Below are 19,211 nucleotides of genomic sequence, written 5' to 3'. Positions count from 1 at the left end.
AGCCGCAGCCCTCCCTGACTGTCATTGGTCTCAGCGTCAAGGGGGAGGAGACTTGGGGGAGGGGCGTTTCCGTGGAAACCCACGCGTACAGCTAGTCCCTTCCAACCTCCGAATCTTTGTGGTTTTGTCTGCCAGTCCTCGGCCTGGGCTTCTAGTCCCCGTATTAATTTGTATTTGTCTCCTTTCTACCCTAAAAAAACAAAAACAAAAACAAAACAAAACAAAAAACAGAAACGTAAGCAATTAAGTATGCTCGAGAAAGCTTCAGTAAACGGATCCAGAACTTCAAACAATAGGTGTTTCGAAACAGTGCTGTTCAAACAAAATCTTAAACCGTCTAAAGTACCCAGAAAGAAAAATTTACTAGAACTAAACTTCAAAAACAAACCCACCTCCTTCACTTCTGCAAAAGAAATTAAAATAATCCAGGGAGTTAAACATGCATACGTTTTAAATATGATCAAAATGAATCGGCAGAACTCTTCTGGCAACTTTAACATCAGTGGTAGGCAGTTCTGAGTCATCCTCGGGTATTTCTCATCACTTACCCTCTGCTAAGTATACCAAGCTTAATTCTGCTAGTCGTCATTTCCACTGTTCCCTGGACGTGGAATGTTTGTCCCCATCCTTCAAATGCAGTTAAGAGAGGCCCTCCCTAACCATCCCAGCCAACTTACCTCCCCAATCACAAGCACAACACCCCATTTTTTCTTCACAGCGCTTGCCCATTAAGTGAAATTTATTCATTTATATACTAGTTTACTATTCTATAATCCGTCTACCCCAATACAAGGTAATGAGAGTGAACACAGCTGGTCTTTTTTTTTTTTTTTTTTTTAATTTTATTTTATTAAATTTATTGGGGTGACAATTGTTAGTAAAATTACATAGATTTCAGGTGTACAATTCTGTATTACATCATCTATAAATCCCATTGTGTGTTCATCACCCAGAGTCAGTTCTCCTTCCATCACCATATATTCGATCCCCCTTACCCTCATCTCCCACCCCCCACCCCCCTTACCCTCTGGCAACCACTAAACTATTATCTGTGTCTATAAGTTTCTGTTTCTCATTTGTTTGTCTTGTTCTTTTGTTGTTTTTGGTTTATATACCACATATCAGTGAAATCACATGGTTCTCTGCTTTTTCTGTCTGACTTATTTCACTCAGCATTACTCTCTCAATATCCATCCATGTTGTCACAAATGTTCCTATATCATCTTTTCTCACCACCGAATAGTATTCCATTGTGTATATATACAACTTCTTTATCCATTCATCTATCGAAGGACATTTTGGTTGTTTCCATGTCTTGGCCACCGTAAACAAAGCTGCACTGCTGGTCTTTATACTTGGTTTGCAATAACTATTTGTTGACTATTAGGCACCTGCTGTGAACAATCTCTGTATTCCTTTACACTTTATGGATTGAATGAATGAATGAATGCATTCGTGGGTAAATGGGTGGATGAATAAATGCACAAAGATAGTGGGTATCAGATGCTCGCATTCACAGAGCGCCTACGTCCAATTAGGCGCCCGAGACCCAAACGCTGCTGTACCACGTGGCCAGCTCGGCGCCTCGTGACCGCTCCGCTATCACGGAGAAATCCGCCACTGTCCCACCATGCACCGCTCTCTTTCCGCTGTAGAGGACGAATCAGTCTTGATTTCCGGCCTTCATTCGGTCGCAGAGGTCAGTTGCCCTAACGACCAGCTCGTTCCCGCCTCTAACCTTCGTCACTTCCCCCCACGCCCACCAGGATAATTGATGCGCTTGCGCAAAATGACGGCCAGCGCGCGAGGAGGCTCTTTCCGCGCAGGCGTCGCGCCTGGGGGGGCGGGGTTGGGCGCCGCTGCGGTGCGCAGGCGCAGCCGTCGGTGGGTCGGGGTTCGGCGGCCTGAGAGGTGAGTAGTTGGGCACCGCGCTGAGCCTGGCGGGCCTGGGTTCCGCGGCTCGGGGCTCCCGGGGCTCTGGGCTCCGTAAGGGGAGGTCGGGCTGAGGCTGGGGTCACCACGATCCACAACAGTGTGCTGTGTGAGTGGGCGGCACGGAGGGGAAACTGAGGCTGGGTGGCGTCGGGCAGGCCCTTGCCAGCCCTGGCCTTCCTCCTCCGCATCCCAGGCCCGGGAAATGCTAGTTCTCAGGCCCGTGGGTGGACAACAGGAAGTAAGAGCGCCCACCGTAGTGATAGCACTATGGGTGTCCGCTGCTGTCGGGAAACAGCCCCTTTCAATTGAGCCCCCATTCGTGGGGCTCAGGTCGGGGCCCCTGTCCCAGCGCCGCCGCTCTCCATCTGGGTAACCTTGGCCACCCTCTTGACTTCTCAGAGTCTCAGTTTTCCCCTCTGTAAAACGGGCGTCGTCACAGTCACTGCCTTGGGGGGTTCGGGACCGGGGGGGGGGGCGGTTAAAGCCACAGAGCGCAGCGCAAAGTGAGAGCACAGAGGTATCAGCAGTTAGTCTTATTTCACACTTAGACTCTTCTACATGCTGTACGCGAGGCGGGAGAAATCTGGGCTCGAGGACCAGCTCCACCACCTCCTGCTGGCTGTGTAAGCTTGGGCGAGTTGCTTTCTCTCTCTGAGCAGTGCCATTCTTCTGCTAGAGGGACTGTAGAAATATATGCCTGCTAGGGTTATTGTGAGGTTAAATACACCTGGGACATTTTTTAATCAGATTCCTGGTGCTTGTTAAGAGCTCACTGGAGAATGGCTAGTCTGTTTTTCCTCTCCCTAGACCAGTGGTTTTGTCCACCAGAGAGGACACTGGGCAAAGGGGACCATCTATGGTTGTCATGACTGGGGTGTTGCTGGCACTGAGTGGGTGGGGGCCAGGGGTGCTGCTCAACTCCCCCACAGTGCCCAGGATGGCCCCCCAGAGAATGGTCAGCCCCAAATGTCAGCAGTCCCAAAGTTAAACCCTACCCTATACCACTGGTTCTTCACCAGCAAGAGCTTGAGTAGGAGGGTTTTGAGGGGGGAGGCACAAGAAATCATGTGCAAGGTTTTGTGTGTGCACCCATTTTTGTGGGGAGAGGAAAGGGTACTTCGGCCTTTAAGCTCTGGAGTCAGACTGCCTGGGTTCAAAACTGATTTGTGGCTTAGCTGGGTGACCTTGAGAGGCAACCTATCCATCTAAGCCTCGGTTTTCCCTTCTGTGGGATGGGGATTAGACAAAGCAACCCAGGCATTCAGCACAGTGGTCAGGGGAGCAAGTCCAGCTGCAGCTTGTTTTTGTAAATGAAGTTTCATGGCTAGAGCCGTACCCAATTGCATGGGCTTTATCTGTGGCTGCTTTTACATTGTGTTAGTAGTGTTGAATCGTTGCCACAGAGACCCTGTGGCCTGGGAAGTTGAAGGAATTTACTCTGGCCCTTTTCAGAAAATGTTTGCTAATCCCTGAAATTGCATGTACAGCACTTAGCTCAGTGCCTGGAAGGTCCTTGGGACTCCAAGGATTTCACCCGAGGTTTACAGTTCAGTCTTCTGGGAGGGTGAGTGACTGTAAATGGAGTTAAGCTCTGCCCCAGGTCGAGAGCTGTAGTCTTACTCCATCCTGCATTTTTTCTGCCAAATCCCAGTGCTGGCTGAGGTAGGAAATGCTCAGTGAGGATTGAAGGAATAAAGGGGATTGTGAGTAGGTAGGCAAGACTGAAGATCTAATGAGGAAACCAAGTCCCAAAGAGAATGACCTCCGCAGGGAACCTGGTTGCGTGGTTCTGAATTTAACAGTGACCTCACGTTTCCTTGAGTCCATATGGATCAAACGCCCCCAAGAGCTGGGGTTCAAGGGCAGATGATCTATCCAATGGCCCGCGGTCCACTGGGGTAAGACAGGCCAGGAAAGTGTCCTAGAGCCTTTTAGGAGGTGCTGGACCAGAGGTGGGAATCGTACTTGGCCTTTGCTGGAAAAAGAAGGTGTCCAGACTCTGTCTGAGGCAGTGACTTTGAAGCTTAGTGTGGAAGAGAGAATAAGAGTTTCCCCAGTGGGTCAGAGGAAAGGCGAGCAGTCGGTTTGCGTAGAGCACAGAGGGTTCAGATTAGGCCCAGCGGGTGACACACCCGTGGTGAGGGACCGTGTGCACACACGTGACGTTTCAGGGAGCTGTTGAGGATTTGTTGAGTGTGCAGGACATCCTGGTGGCATTTTTTAAGAAAACAGGGCTGGGCTTTGGGGGGTGGGCTGGAACCCGAGTTCTAGTTTGGGGGCAGCCCTTCTTGGATACAGGAGGGTTTCTAGGATAGGAAGGAGGAACATGGCACCAGCTTGCAGACACCTGTGTCTGTGACAGGAGCTGTGGAATGCCTGGTGGAGGGGCAGAGCGCCCATGGAGGTGGTGGGCCTCCTTCCGAAAGCAGTGCTTCTTCCTGCGATGTGAGGGTCTGGTTGCTCATTTTCAGTAAGATGTGTCCTTTTTCCCTTTCAGTCCTGGGCAGGGAAATGAATAGAGGCTGGTGTTGTTTTGTTTGTTTCTTTGTTTTTCAATGATAAAATGAAAAGGTGGACCGACAGCTAGAAGGGATTCTGCAGGCACCAAAGAGGGGCTGGGCCCAGGACCCCTATCCCCACCCCCAGCACCCGTGCACACTCACAGCCTCCTTCATGCACCGCGGCCGCGGGGGGCCTTCTGAGTGCTCACACAGGCCTCACTGTTCAGAGAGAGTAGGCCTCGAGAGTGTTGTCCAGCAGCCAAAGCCATACAAGTTATGATTGTTCCAGAGACACCGGGTGCCTAGCAGCCAGCAAGCAAAAGAGCTGTCACGGTGTCAGGCTGGGCCCAGCTCTGAGCAGCAGAAAGTTTGTCGTCTCAAAAGCCCTGCATTGAAGTCAGATGGGCAAACTGTTCCCTGTCCTACCCTCTCGGTCAGGAGAGAGGAGAAGCAGCAGTTTTTAAGGCTCACCTGTGTCAGACACTGTTCTGGACCCACAGGCCCGTTTCTGCACCTTCTCAAACCAAAGGCTCAGCAAACAGATCTGCAAGTTTGCAGCAAAGTCATTTGACCAGAAAATCTGACTTATGTTGACCTAGAGCCTTTATTTTTCCACTTAGTGTCTATCAGTGATTTTCAGCTTGGGGAGTTTTGGCCATGTCTAGGGACATCTGTGATTGTCACCACTGGAGGGGTGCTCCTGGCATCGAGTGGCTGTGGCCAGGGATGTTGCCCAACCCCCACAGTGCCCATGATGGCCCCCTACAGGCAGTGACCCAGCCCCAGTATTAGTATTAGCAGTGCTGAAGGGAAAGACGCTGCTTTAATTATTTGGAAAAATATTGCATTTGATCCCTGCTCACAGGAGGCAGCAAAATAAGTCCTCCATGGTCACATGGTGTAAACCAGGGTGACCCCAGCGTCTGTGAGTCGCCCCCTCCCTCTTCCCACTCAGGCTGTGTGTTAAGAGTGTGCAGTCTCCTGGGACCTGTCAGGTGGTCCTGGGAGTCAATGAATCCCTTAACCCAAGGGGCCTCGGGGGGTGATCCTGCCTCCCACCCCCTGCTCCCAGGGGACATTAGGCGGCTGCCAGGGATGGTGTTGAACACCCTGCAGTACACAGGACAGTCCTCACACAGAAGAGAAATGAGCCACACGTCGACGGTCTGGGTGGGGAAACCCTGCATTAGGCCACTGAATTTTCACAACAGACTGTGAAGATGCCTCTGTTACCCCATTGTGTAGAAGAGGAGAGTGAGGGTATCAACTTGGATTCTTTCAGCTGTGACACAGGGACAAGGAAGGTGACATGCAGCTGGCCTTGGGCAGAAATGGCTAGATCTAAGGCATTATGACTTCAGACCTTGCCCTCCCTGGCCGGGGGGCAGGCTTCAGAGGGGCCCTGACTTGTTGACGCTCAGTATGTCACATTGGGGAGGCTGACACTTGGGAGGAGAACACATCCATAGACCAGGAGAAACCTACAAGGCAGTCAGTGAGAGCTTATACCAGGGAAGGCAGGTGAGAGTTGCCTTAAATTAGTTCAGTGGGGTTAGGAGAGGTGGGAACAGCATGAGCAAAGGTCCTGAGGTACAAAGGGCCAGGGGCATTGGAAGAACTGAAGGCATGCCAGAAATGAGGGTGACTTTGTCTTTCTGTTTCCTAAACCCTCAGTGAACCCCTCGGTAGTCACCCCCTCCAGTGCCAGCTTTGTCCCAGGGTGCAGGAAAGTTATGCTAAAGATCAGATTTCTCGGAAGGAGAAGCAGACCCCTTACACACACACACACATGCACCACAAAGCCCAGTGGGAACCTCACGTGAACCAATGCTGACTCCAGAAGGTCCAGAGTGGTGTCTGGAACGCTGAGGCAGAGGCCAGCTGCTCAGCCTATGAACTTGCCTTGCCACCTATCTGAACCTTTGACCCTTCCGTACGGCCCTGGCACATCTCCATCCAGCTTGCCACCACAGTGATTTAAGGGGAAGGTGTCAGCAAACAAAGGCCAAGGAGGCAAAATGAAAGATGTCATGTAGGCACTGGCATAATAGAAGAATGCAGAAGCCATTCTGGGCTAAGCAGGTGGCTGCCCTGATGTGACATTTGACCCCTGATTTAGAACAGACTGTAAAACAATCCGGGTCCCAGGATCTCAGAGGTTTACATCCCAAAGGGAGGAAAAGAAGGGTCTTTAATTTTAGTAGAATACACACACAACATAAAATTCATCCTAACCGTTGTTTAGTGCACAGTTTAGTGGCATTAAGTGCACTCACAGTGTCATACCACCATCATCTCCAGAACTTTCCATCTCCCCAAACTGACACTCTGTCCCCATTAAACACTCACTCCCACCCCTCCCCTGGCCCCCACCATCTACTCTCTGTCTCTGAATCTGACTCCTCTGGGGACCTCCTATGAGTGGGGTCACACAGTGTTTGTCTTTCTGTGTCTTTTACTTCTCTGAGTATAATGTCCTCCGGGTTCGTCCACGTTGTAGCAGGTGTCAGTGTCTGTCCTTTCTAAGGCTGAAGCTATCCCAGTGTGTGGATGGACCAGATTTCATTTATCCTCTCACCTGTCGATGGGCATTGCCAGGGTTGTATCCACGTTTTGGCTTCTCTGAGTCATGCTGTTCTCTGTCAGAACAAATATCTGTAAAGCAAAAACACTATGGACATTTTGGGCATGTGTGTCTGTCTCCTTGGGTTTGGGGGCCAGCAGACTGGCCTGGCCAGCTCTCTGTTGGTCCCCTCTAGCTGGAAGGATGACTCACATGTTGGGGCCTCACTGTCTTTGAAATAAGTTTATTGCAGTGTTTGATCTCTGTGGGCCCCCGTGTCGCCCCCAAGGTCTCCTGGCCAGTCCTGGTCCCAGACCATTTGGCGTAAGTGGAATCACACACTGTGTGGCCTTGTGTGTCTGGCTTCTCTGACTCTTTTTTTTTAAGAAGCAGTTGATAGATGTTGTTTTCCATGAACCAGAAACAGCTCGGAGCACGGCCAGCCTCGCACACCCTGACTGCTCTTGCCCCGCGAGCGGCTGTGAGGCGCCAAATGCTGGAAGCAGCCCAGCCTGCGGTCAGCCAGCTTGGGAAGCCTGGGGCTGAATGACCAGGGACGATGAGTTAATGATAGTGGGGTCAGGAGGCCTGCTCCTCAAGTTCTAGGACAATTCACCCCATTGGAGGTGTTTCAGGGGGGCCAGAACGCTTCACTCGTGACTCCCAGCCATGCCAGGTGGGCGTGAAGGAACTTGGGCAGCATGTGGGACCCCATCCCACGCCTGTGTCCTCTACCTGGGAGCGACAGTGAACATGGGAGGTCGCTGTATGATGGGAGTAAGACATGCTACGTGAGGTGCCTGACACATCACAGGCCCTCGGGTAGTAGAACCCTTACTCGTTTATTGTTCTCCCAGCACTGGGGACACTGAAGCCTTATCACTGTCTATGGGGGACCTTCAGCAGCACCCCGGCCCCCACCCCCTCTATGCCAGGAGCACGCCAGTCTTGACAAGCACAGATGTCCCCACACGTGGCCCAGTGTCCGTTGGGGCAGGGTCGCTCCTGGCCTGAGAGTACAGAACGTTGCAGAGGAACCCAGAGGAGGCCCTCAGGCGGCCTCGAAGGGGATCTGTGACCCGTGATACCTGTCTGACCCCTCAGGTCCCTTGCAGGCATCAGGACTTGGAAACTTGGGGCTCACAGAACTGCAGGGCTCCAGCCATGCAAGGTGGCTCTCCAAGTCCCTGGGGAGACCCCGTGTGTTCCTCATCTAGCCAGTGAAAGGGTGATGACAGAGGCCCAGGGCCACGTCGTCCTCTCGTGAGAGCAAGGAGGCAGGACTGTGAGGGGCACCCCCCTGGCCTGTACCCCCAAGAACAGGGGCTCTGGGCCCCACTGCCTCAGTGTCTCATCTGTAAAATGGGACGGTTAACTTTTTACCTCGCAGATAGAATTAGCCAATGTGCCTGAGAGGGGGACACCTGCAGGGTCCTGTCTGGGCAGCCCCAGCCCTCATGCTCTTGGCTGGGGTCTGCAGCTCCTGAAAACCTCCGGGCATCATCTCTTCCTGTCTCAAGATGGATAACAAGAAGCGCCTGGCCTTCGCCATCATCCGCTTCCTGCACGACCAGCTGCGGCACGGGGGACTCTCGTCCGATGCACAGGAGAGCTTGGAAGGTACTCACGGGCCTCCTGCCCCAGGAAGAGAGTCCCCAGTCCCCAGCTTCCTGCCCCCACCCCTCCTCCTGCTCACACTTCTGTCCTCCCTCCTCTTCCTCCCTCTTTTCCCTCTTCCTCCTCCCCTCCTCCTTCCCCCCTCCTTTTCCTGTCCTCCTCCCCTGCCCCTCCCCTTTTCTCCGCCCCCTCGTGTCCTCCTCCCTCCCGCCACATGGTGGGTATGGTAGGTCAGGGCACTTGCCCAGCCATGGACACAGGTCCCCGTCCTCATTTCATAGGCAAGACCACTGAGCCCCGGGCAGGTGCAAGACTGAGTTCTAGCCCAGGGCTCCTCTCCCACCACACGGTGCTATCCCTCCATTGATTAGGCCAGGCCTCCTTCAGGTGGCGGCAGGCACTGGTGTCCGGGCAGAAGGTAGGCAGGGAGCCCTGCACAGGTGGCTGTCCCTGTCCCACATGTGATCGTGCAGCCCCTAGAAGGAACCCAGTCATAAAGATTCGGGGGGAGGGGTTGACCTCAAGCTCCGGGTTCCAGCCAGAATCCCAAGAGGCCTGATAGGGTGTCCCTAGCACCTTGCCCCCAACATGGCATTCCAGGCTGGTCTCGCCCCCCGGCACCCCAACTGGGTAGCCCCAGCATTGTGACCCCACCAAGAAACTCATGTCACCAATGAGCCCCGCTGGGCAGGAACAGTGTCTTCCCTGCACTTCCTGCTTGCTGGGCTAGAGATGTGTTCGTCTGTCCTGCGGAGATGGAGTCCAAGCAGGGCCCTGGGGCACGCGCTGCACTATGTGCCCAGGTCTCTGCCAGCGCACTCCACGACAACTGAATGCGAGCCCCCCGGGCCCCAAGTCGGAAATGTGGGTGCGCTCAGAAGAAAATGCCCATCTCCCTCACAGTGGCAATCCAGTGCCTGGAGACCGCTTTCGGGGTGACAGTGGAAGACAGTGACCTCGCACTCCCTCAGACTCTTCCAGAAATATTTGAAGCTGCTGCCGCTGCATGCAAGGTGAGCCGCTGCGCTGCCCCATCACCCGCAAGGGCAGTACGAGCAGCACGGGTAGCACGCAGCCGCGGAAGCCCTCCTTTCTGGGCACCTGGGCTGCCCCACTTCTTTGCCCTCAGAGCTCAGTGGTCCTCGGGCAGCCCCTGACAGGGAGGGAGGCTCAAGGTGCAGGTTTGGAGGGTGAGGAGGACAGCGGGACTACCATCTTTGCTTTGGGACCAGGAGATGCCACGGAGCCTGAGCCCCGAGCAAACCCCGCCTTCTGAGGAGGACTTGGCCGAGGCAGAGCGCCTCAAAACTGAAGGTGAGAGAGGATTCTCCATGCCCGGGGGAGACTCCAGGCCTGTGGGGCGGGCGCGGCCTGCTGGTCCCGGTGCTGTGGAGTAGCGGGCGGCAAACCAGCCTTTGGAGATGGGGCCTGGGTGGGAGGCGGCTTTTAAGAACATGGACGCGATGGCATGGAGAAATCAGATCCTCGCACATGATGGGTGGGAATGTAAGTGGTGCAGCTGCTGTGGGAAATGGTCACCACCTCAAGAAACAGTTAAACACAGTGACCACATGACCCAGCAGTTCCACTCGTAGGGGTGTGCTCGTACACGGATGCTCACAACGGCACAATTCCCAGCATCCAAAGGTATAAACTGCCCAGGTGTCCATCAGTAGATGGTGGACATGCACCGTGTGTCCCATCCACACACGGGAGTGTTACTCGGCCATGAAAAGGAGGGAGGCGCTGACACTCGCCACAACGTGGATGGACCTTGAACACACTGTGCTCATGAGAGAAGCCAGACACACAGGCCACACAGTGTGTGATTCCACTTATGGGAAATGTCCTAATAGGCACATCCACAGACACAAAGTGGGTTCATGGTTGTCGGGCTGGGGGAGGGGATGGGGGTCACTGCTGATGGAGACAGGATTGCTTTTTGGGGTGATGGAATATTCTAGAATTAGAAGTGATGGTTGCACAACTCCAAATATACTAAAACACCACTCAGTTGTATAATTTCAAAGGCTGCTTTTTGTAGTATGTGAGTTACTTCTCATTAAAACTTGGCTATGTCTGAAGGGTGACAAAAAAATGACAGTATTTGAGATTTATGTTCTTGAACACCACAACCAAAGCAGTGACAGCTGCTGTCACCATTGGCTCAAGCGCTCAACACAAACAGTACCCTCTCGCTCGTGCCTGAGTGTTGCATCCTGCCCCCCAAAATCTCAGACCTGCAGTTAGGAGGCTGGTAGGAATTGCTGGGAGCACCGCTTCAGACCCTTTGGGTCCCATGTGAACAGCAGGTGTGCGTTCTTTTCTTCCTCTAGGAAATGAGCAGATGAAAGTGGAGAACTTTGAAGCTGCCGTGCACTTCTACGGGAAAGCCATCGAGCTCAACCCCGCCAACGCTGTCTACTTCTGCAATAGGTAGCAGCCTGCACGGGCTGGGGCGTGAGTGCGGCATGGCAGCCATTGCCCCTCCTCCCCCCACCCCCCTGCAGTCCCACATGCACCAGGTGTCAGGCGGCCAGCAAGGGGTCATCCAAAGTCGCTAGTGACATTAAAATTATGTGGCACCATTCTCTGCACAGATGTGGAGTCTAGAAAATAACCCAAAATTTGCATAACGTTTCATGCACCTGCCCAAAGCAGCACTAACAGTTGTGAGGAGCTATGTTGGGCCTGTACTTTGTTTGTTTGTTTGTTTGTTTGTTTAATTTATTGGGGTAACATTGGTTAACAACATTATATAAATTTCAGGTGTGCAACTATGATACGATGTCTGTACTCTCCATTGTGTGCTTATCACCCAAAGTCTAGTCTCCATCACCTTGTATTTGACCCTGGCCTGTGCTCTTAAAGAAAAGCCATGTTAGCTCTCACATAGCCTCGCTGTACAGAATATTGTACTTACAAGAGGGACTGAGGGGGCAGCAGGAGGAGAGGGACTGGGGACAGCAGGCTGTCACATGGTGCCCCCAGTGTGGAAGGCAGGAACACGGTGCAGAGGACATCAGAAGGGTGCATGCCTCCGGGCCAAATGTGCTTCTTTTTTTTTTTTGGTTTCTTTCTAACTCTTTTTGGGGAAATAGTTCTAGATTTACAGAAAAATTTCACAGGTGGCACAGGCTTCTTGAATACTCTTTGGGTGGCCTTGCCGCGTTCCAACTTGTGTTTCCACCTGACGCCTTTCTGTGCTTCAAAACCAGAAGGGCATGAAGTGGAAACACTAAAACCTAAGATGGTGAGAAAAGAACCCTGCCTCATAGCCAAGAGCTTGGACGGCGGTCTTGTGAGGGGTCTTGGGTGTTTTTTAACAATCCTGGCATATTTGGCAATGGGAAGAGTCTAGACAGTAGAGTCCGGTGACTGTGGACCACGTCCCATCACGGCCTGTCTACTGTGCAGTGTTGGGCCACACCCCTCTGCCTCCTTCAGCTTCGGTTTCCCCCCTGGTGAGGGGGGGCAGCACAGCACCCCAGCAAGCGGATTCCCATGACAGCCTGCATTTATCTAACCATGTAGTACATACATATGTATGTAAGTACGTATGTACGTGTGGTTAGATGGGTAAACCGAGGCCTGCCCCCAAACGGCTCCTCCTGGGCAGCCAGCCAGGGATGTAGCTCTCTGACCGCCCTGATCTGTCTCCCCAGAGCTGCAGCCTACAGCAAACTCGGCAACTATGCCGGGGCCGTGCAGGACTGCGAGCGAGCCATCTGCATAGACCCGTCCTACAGCAAAGCCTACGGCAGGATGGGGTAAGTGCTGGGCAGGCGCCCGTCCCTGGGAGCCAGGTCTCTGTCCAGACCCAGGCTGCCCCTCTCCCCACGTCCAGCACATTCCGTCTCCCAATTGTGTGGAGGTTTTTCCACCCCACAGCCAGCTTTCCAACACTAGCAGGTGTCCAGCAATTTGGCTCAGTCCTGAGATCACCTGCCTGGAGTTGGTGCAGACCCCACAGGCTCAGGGCTCAGCCCCACAAGACCACTCTCACCTCAGACACCAGTCACAGGTCCAGGCCGTCACCTGTGCTTCTGATCAGCCAGCTTTAAGTCAGGCTTTCCCACAACCCTTCCTCAGGTTTGTTAATTCTCTAGAACAGGTCACAGGACATAGGGACATGCTTTATCTGCATTCACCAGCTTGTTAGAAAGGATACAGATGGCCCAGTGCAAGGCCCAGAAGAGGCCTGGGCGCAGGGTTCCAGACCCTGTGGAGTTGGGGCTGCACCACCCTCCTGGCACATGCTCATGGTCACCTTCTTTAGGTGTGATCTGAGGAGGTTCATTATGAATAACGAAGCACACACTGGTGACTCAGGCGATTCCAGGAATTTTGGAGCTCAATGCCAGGATCAGGGACAAGGACCAAGTAGACATCTTTATCTGCCCAGCCCTGTCCGCCTCCTCAGAGCTCCTCCTCGGGCTCAGAGCCCTTGGTGTTGGGTACCACTATCCACCAGCACTAGGACGTCTTAGTGTCTGTCTCGTTAGCCCCGCCCACCTCCTCTTGTGTCCTCTCCACTGAGCCCAGGCTGGACAAGCAGTGACATCGACGTGCAGACAGTCTGGGGCGGGGCCACACGAGAGACAGGCCTCCCGGCATTTCTCCCCGCAGCCTGGCGCTCTCCAGTTTGAACAAGCACACGAAGGCCGTGGCCTACTATAGGAAGGCCCTGGAGCTGGACCCCGACAACGAGACGTACAAGTCTAACCTCAAGATTGCAGAAGTGAAGCTCAGGGAGGCGCCCAGTCCCGTGAGTCACCCCGGGGAGCGAGGGTGGTGATTCTGGTAGAGTGGCCAGGCAGGTGCCCTCACAGCTCACAGGCTGAGGCTGGGCTTGGCCTGTGTGCAAAGAACGTCTGTGCTGTTGGGAGGGCCTGGCATTTGCTTAGTCAGGAGTGAGGCACACATGCGGAAATGCCTGTCAGGACGGAAGACGTTTTTATCCTCGCTGGTCCGCAGAAGCAGGAGGGTACAGGCCTCAGGGCCACACGGGGAAGCACCAGGGTGGGTCGGGAGGCAGAGGGAGGGGGAATCATGGACCAGACCTTTGTGGTTTCTCTAGGAGGAAATGGTGAGGCAGGGGAAACAGGCTGTGGAACATGGGGTGGCCCTCATAGTCTGGCACCTGGCCCTGGGGTGATTAGGGCAGAGGGATAGTGGCCTGCAGTGTGACAGCCCCTGTAGAGGAGGGGCCCGGGGGGTGGGCTCTGAGGTGACTGTCTCTAGGAATTGGTCACCCCAGGGAGGGACTGTCCCTCCAGGGTCTGCCAGGCCCCAGGTGTCAGAGCATCAGAAAATGAAAGCAGGCTAACACACTGCTTTTCCCTAGTGATGGAGGGCGGGCTTCATGCATCTTCTGAAGCACCCCTGGCCGCAGGGCCTGGCTGCTCAGGCTGAGAGCACGCCTATCTGAGTTGCACACCTGTCTTAGAGCTCCAAACAGGCCCCACGTGGGCTCACTTCTCAGTTCCCGGTGCTAGTGGCGTGGTCCTGGATCCACATGCCACTAACCGGTGCTTTCCTCTTCCCCACAGACAGGAGGGGTCGGCAGCTTCGACATCGCGGGCCTGCTGAACAATCCCGGCTTCATGAGCATGGTAACTGCTCCCCCCCACCCCACCCCACCCTGGCCCCAGCCGCATCCTCACCCACCACCCGGGTCTGCCAGGTGCTGCCTGCCATAGCCCCGGCCACTGGGGCCGGGCGTGCTCTCTGGAGCCGTCCTGGGCACAGCAGTGCTGAGCGGCATCCCTGGCCCCACCCACTCGATGCCAGAAGCGCCCACAGATGTCCCAGATGTCATGTGTCCCCTGGGGGCAGCATGGTCTCAAGTGAGACACACTCACACGTATTAAGTACAAAAAACAAACTGAATCCTGCCTCTCCCAACTGATTAACCTGGGAAAACTACATCCCTATAGCATGGTGCCCTCCTGCCACGGGCACAGGGACAATGACAGGGCTCTGCCTGCTGCCCCAGGTTCAGATGCCACACCAGAGTGGTAGGTGCCCCAGAGACACTTCTGCTGTCCTGTGAGAGTGGGCTCCCAGCTGTGACCCTTTGGGACGGATCCCCACACACACGTGTCCATCCCTGAGTGGTCTCGCTGGGCCTGAGGCTGCACTTTTGGCTCACAGGGCCTTGGGGTACAGGGCCTCACATTGTCAGGGAGAGAAAATTCCAGAAGCCACTGGCAGAAAAATATCCTCACTATAGCAAGGTGCATCTCACCTACATGGGCAGAGGTCACGCTGTTGGTATAGGTATAGGCCTCTGTGAAAGCCTTGTTCTCCATCGATGGATGGGGTGAGCAGGCACGAGTTGTCCAAAGGGTGTCCTGGCGGGAGCACTTGGCCTGACAGCAGTCACTCCTTTCAACCTCATCCACCTGGAGTGGGCAGGTTCCACCCACTGCTGGGTTTTGTACTTTTATTGGCATGGCCACACCCACGCATTTCCATGTTGATGACTCAGACCGTGGTGTAGGTTTTATCTAGTCAGTGTTTTTATAGGTTCTAAAATTGAAGGTCATATAACTTCCTTCAGATATGTCAACTATGGCATAATTTTGCCAGCTGGATGAGAGATTATTGACTGGCATGTTGATAATTAAACTCTAGGTCTTTGTCAGTGAATTCAGTTTATGACATGTAGTGTCATCATGGAATAGGTAATTACGTACAAAGTGACATAGAAAGACTGGCGACTTTCAGCAAGGCTACGTGGTTGGGACACAACGGTGGCCCCAAAAGCCAACAGTACTTACCCTCCAGTCCTTGACAGAAAGGCAAGCAGCCCATGAGCCACTCTGGCAGGCAGCTCTTTCAGTCCCTACCCGTTCACTCCCTTACTTGGGTCCTAAGGAGGTGTCCTCAGTGGGCAGGTGACTGCACAGAAGCACTCAGTGCATCACTTATGCTGGAGCAAAACTGGGGACTGACTGGCTCTCCTAACGTGTTCAGTGGCCAGAAAAAAGATCCAAGGTGCATCCACGTGGCAAAACCTAAGCAGCGAGCAGAAAAATGATGAGGTGCCCTGGAATCTCTTAAAGTAAAGGTCCCAGGCGGGATTAAAGTGGTGAAATGGGAGGGTCACCATGGGAATAGAGGGGAGTGGAGGGGGAAATGGGACCTCGAATGAGACCAGGAGACCAAATGCCGGTGTGATAGGCCTGTTGCTTGGGCGGGAGAGCCCAGGGCGCTCGCTCATGAGGATGTGTGTCCCCAGTTAAGACACGTTGGAAGCTGTCTTGTGACAATCTGTTCTTTTCTTCAGGCATCAAACCTGATGAACAACCCCCAAGTTCAGCAGCTGTAAGTGATAGCCATTCTCCACTGGGTTTCAGGTTAAATCTCTTTTTTTATTATGATAAAATATACATACCATTTTAACCATTTTAGCTTACAACTCAGAGGCCTTAAGTGCATTCACAGTGTTGTGCAGCCATCACCACCATCTAATTCCAGAACGTTCCTTCACCCCAATAAGATTCCCCGTCCCCTTCACTCCCACTTCCTCCCGCAGCCCCTGACAACCGCTAACCCACTTCCTGTCGTTGGTTGTGCCTGTTCTGGATATTTACATGGATGGAATCTCATACTGTGTGGCCTTTTGTGTCACAGACATGTCCCAGTGTCACTTGGCCAGAATTGCCCTGCTGAGAATCATTGTCTTGAAGGCAAAAGGCTGTGCCTGGGAAAGCTGATGGGACTCACAAGGGCTGCCATCAGGGAGAGGCTGGGCCCTGAGAGCCTGCCATGTGGGCGAGCAGCTTGCTAGCGGAGGGGAAGGACTGATGGGAGCCACCCGGGGGTGCAAGCCATGGGCTCTCCTTGCAGCATGTCTGGGATGATCTCTGGAGGCCACAACCCCCTGGGGACCCCCGGCACCAGCCCCTCACAGAACGACCTGGCCAGTCTCATCCAGGCGTGAGTAAACCTGCTCAGTGGGGACTCAGGCGGGCAGGAGTGCGTCACAAAACGGAGGTGGGGGGGGCGTGGGGGACACGTCAGCTGTGCCCCGGGCACTCTCGGTCCCGTGTCCTGTGGTGAGTGGCCGCACTGCCCTGGAGCGGCGCATCCGGGGGCATGTGACTGCACCAGGGTCCCCAGCCCCGCTGAGCCCGGCACCTCCCGTCCCCTCAGGGGCCAGCAGTTCGCTCAGCAGATGCAGCAGCAGAACCCAGAGCTCATCGAGCAACTTCGCAGTCAGATCCGGAGTCGGACACCCAGCGCCAGCAACGAGGAGCAGCAGGAGTGACCCCACGTAAGTCGTCGGGGTGCAGGAGTGACCCCCACGTAAGTCCCCTCGGGGAGCCGGCCTGGGCTCAAGGTCACTGAGGCCAGGCAGGGGGCATCTCAGGTCCTCAGGCGCCCTTCCAGCTGTTCCTCCCCCTGCCCACTCTCCCGGAGGGAGGGGTGAGGGCTGAAACCCACTGCTCCCTGGAAGGGCTGCTTCCTGAGCGGTGACAGGTGACACGCACGCCTCTGTGCACGCGCACTGTGCAAGCAGCCACCGCAAGGTCGCCTGAGTGCGGGGAGGTCAGGCAGCACCTGCCTCCTTCCTGCCCAGCTGCTCTGCCTGGTTTCGTTGGGCTTTCGTGTGTGTGAGTGTTTGTTTGTGTGAGCAGATGTTACATGTACAATTGCTCAAAAATGCACTTGGGTGTTCCCAAAGGGTCTCTGGTGGCCTTGGCTGGCTCAGTTAGCCATTTCCAGGGCCCCTGACCTCTGCCCTGTCCTCTCTAGTGACTCCACTCCCTGAGTGCGTGTGGCAGGCGGCTTTCTTCCCCAGGATGTTGGCATTATGCTGTGGTACGACCTCTGTGTTGCCATTTTCCTTCTCACCATGATTTTTTGTAGAAAAATGTGAAGAAAAACCAATAAGGCAGAAAAAATGATTTTAATCTTTCCACCCAGAGCAACTAATGTTAATATTTGGGTCATTTTTTTCTTCCAGTTTTTTGCATTAATTTTAAGAAAAAACATAGCTGAGGTCAATTTTGTATTCGTTATTTGTTGGAACCTTCTCCCCAAAGTACTTTCACTGACGTTTTCACCGCTGGGCCCCCAGAACCACCTGTAACAATGGCCGCACTCTGTTTCTGTGCTAACACAGCTGCCACCAGCCACATGGAGGTGGGGGGATTTAGGTTTCAGCAACGGCGGCCCCCAGCAGTGCCTGCCCCGAGTCTGGGCACCCGCCTGACTGACCACCCTCGTGTCCTGTTCCTCCAGCCATCCCAACGCCATCAGGCCCTTCCCAGCCGACTAGAAGTCTCCGCACATTCTGCCCTTTTCTCCTATTGGACTGCCTGAGAGAGAAAAAGAAAAAGAAATTGGACCTGCATGTTCAGAGGATTTTTATGATTTTTTTCCCGCCTCGCCCTCCCTTCCCTTTTTGTACTCACGGCTCCCAGACCCTTCTCGAAACAGAACCAGCAAGCTGTGAACACAGACCAGCACCAATCTCCCCGCTGGCCCCCCAAAAAGTATTTTCTAGAATATTCTTGAGTGGGAATGGTCCTTGGGCCGCTTTCTGACAAGCAGCCGGTTTTATGTTCAGCCACATCCAGAGCGCCTTCCTTGGCCCCCACCACCCCCTCGGTCTGTCTTCAGGGGCCTCCAGCCGGTGGGAAGCCACTTTCTGAGTCGACCTTGGCTACCTGGCCATGCCCTGCTCAGACGAGCTCACTGCCAGCCATGGTCTGGGTGCCTGCACCCACCAGGCCCTTGGACCCAAGTTCCTGCATGAGGGACTCCAGATGCAGACTCCTGGAAGACACGTTCATTGCCCTGTGCCCAGCAGGAGCAAGAGTGGCCCATGGGACCGTCGCGGAGCACAGGGCCAGCTCCGGGGCTGCTTCCCATCAGCGTTTGGATGGACACATCTCGCCCTCCCGTCGTCCTTCCCTAGTGTTCACGCTCCACAGCCCGTGAGGAGCGTGATCGTGACCTTCGGGCCTGGCCTCCATGCCGTCCTGGCCTTCCTGTGTGTCCAGCCCCAGTGGGCGCCCCTGCTGTTCTGGGGCCCTGGTGCCACCCGCTTTGGCCTTCAATTGCCGAGCAGCCAAGAGCTGCCTCCCAGGAGGGCAAGCATTCAAGCCCAGGCCAGGAAGCCTGCCCAGGACTCGAGTCCACCGTGGATGTCCCCACAGCCCCTGCTTGGACAGGGGCATGGTGGGGAGATTGGCCAGCTCCCTGTACCGGCAGCAGTGTTGGAGGCTCCCTGATGGTCTTCGAGGTTGACCCTGTGCTATGTGTGTTATAGGAAACTAGTAGGAAGAAGGGCCACCACCAGCAGTCATCACTGGCCAGTGAGGTAGCCCTAACTCTTGAGTGCTAGTCATGGTGATGAGTGTAACGTGGGGAATAAATAGACATCGTGACCTCTGCTTGTCTGTGTTGGCCTCTGGGTGCCACCCCTCCCCCTCCCTGCCCCACATTTCCAGAAACTTCCCAGCCTGGAGTTTCTTGATCGCCCACTCGTCCCCGCTTGACACAACACTGTAAGCATTTTGTGTGCCAGGGTCGCAGATGGTTCAAGAAACAGCAAATCTGGGCTGTCCCCATGTTCC

General features: G+C 54.3%; 1 protein-coding gene across 5 annotated transcripts; it reads left to right on the top strand.

The window, feature by feature from the left end:
* Window positions 1–1,772: 1,772 nt before the first annotated feature.
* Window positions 1,773–19,022, top strand: SGTA (small glutamine rich tetratricopeptide repeat co-chaperone alpha). 5 transcript variants are annotated; one of them, XM_019744268.2, is made up of 12 exons: window positions 1,773–1,911; window positions 8,480–8,619; window positions 9,520–9,629; window positions 9,849–9,930; window positions 10,953–11,052; window positions 12,282–12,386; window positions 13,246–13,384; window positions 14,169–14,231; window positions 15,911–15,948; window positions 16,474–16,563; window positions 16,780–16,900; window positions 17,872–19,022. In XM_019744268.2, the coding sequence occupies exons 2-11, from the start codon at window positions 8,520–8,522 to the stop codon at window positions 16,892–16,894; spliced, it is 942 nt and encodes a 313-aa protein (XP_019599827.1). In that variant the 5' UTR covers window positions 1,773–1,911; window positions 8,480–8,519; the 3' UTR covers window positions 16,895–16,900; window positions 17,872–19,022. The 5 variants fall into 5 exon arrangements, with proteins under 5 accessions (XP_019599827.1, XP_074193634.1, XP_019599831.1 ...); XM_074337533.1 differs by lacking the exon at window positions 17,872–19,022 and adding an exon at window positions 17,753–17,868; XM_019744272.2 differs by lacking the exon at window positions 17,872–19,022 and adding an exon at window positions 17,383–17,443.
* The last annotated feature ends 189 nt before the right edge of the window (window positions 19,023–19,211 follow it).

This window comes from Rhinolophus sinicus, linkage group LG07, assembly GCF_036562045.2.
Source record: "Rhinolophus sinicus isolate RSC01 linkage group LG07, ASM3656204v1, whole genome shotgun sequence".
Taxonomy (NCBI): Eukaryota; Metazoa; Chordata; class Mammalia; order Chiroptera; family Rhinolophidae; genus Rhinolophus; species Rhinolophus sinicus.
Note: the sequence above shows the minus strand (reverse complement) of the source record. Positions and strands in the feature narration are given on the sequence as shown.

Coding starts and splice junctions, on each gene's coding strand:
- SGTA (XM_019744268.2), top strand. CDS start 8,520: ATGGATAACAAGAAGCGCCTGGCCTTCGCCATCATCCGCTTCCTGCAC. Junction 11,053..12,281: donor GCTGTCTACTTCTGCAATAG/GTAGCAGCCTGC, acceptor CTGTCTCCCCAG/AGCTGCAGCCTACAGCAAAC. Junction 12,387..13,245: donor AAAGCCTACGGCAGGATGGG/GTAAGTGCTGGG, acceptor TTCTCCCCGCAG/CCTGGCGCTCTCCAGTTTGA.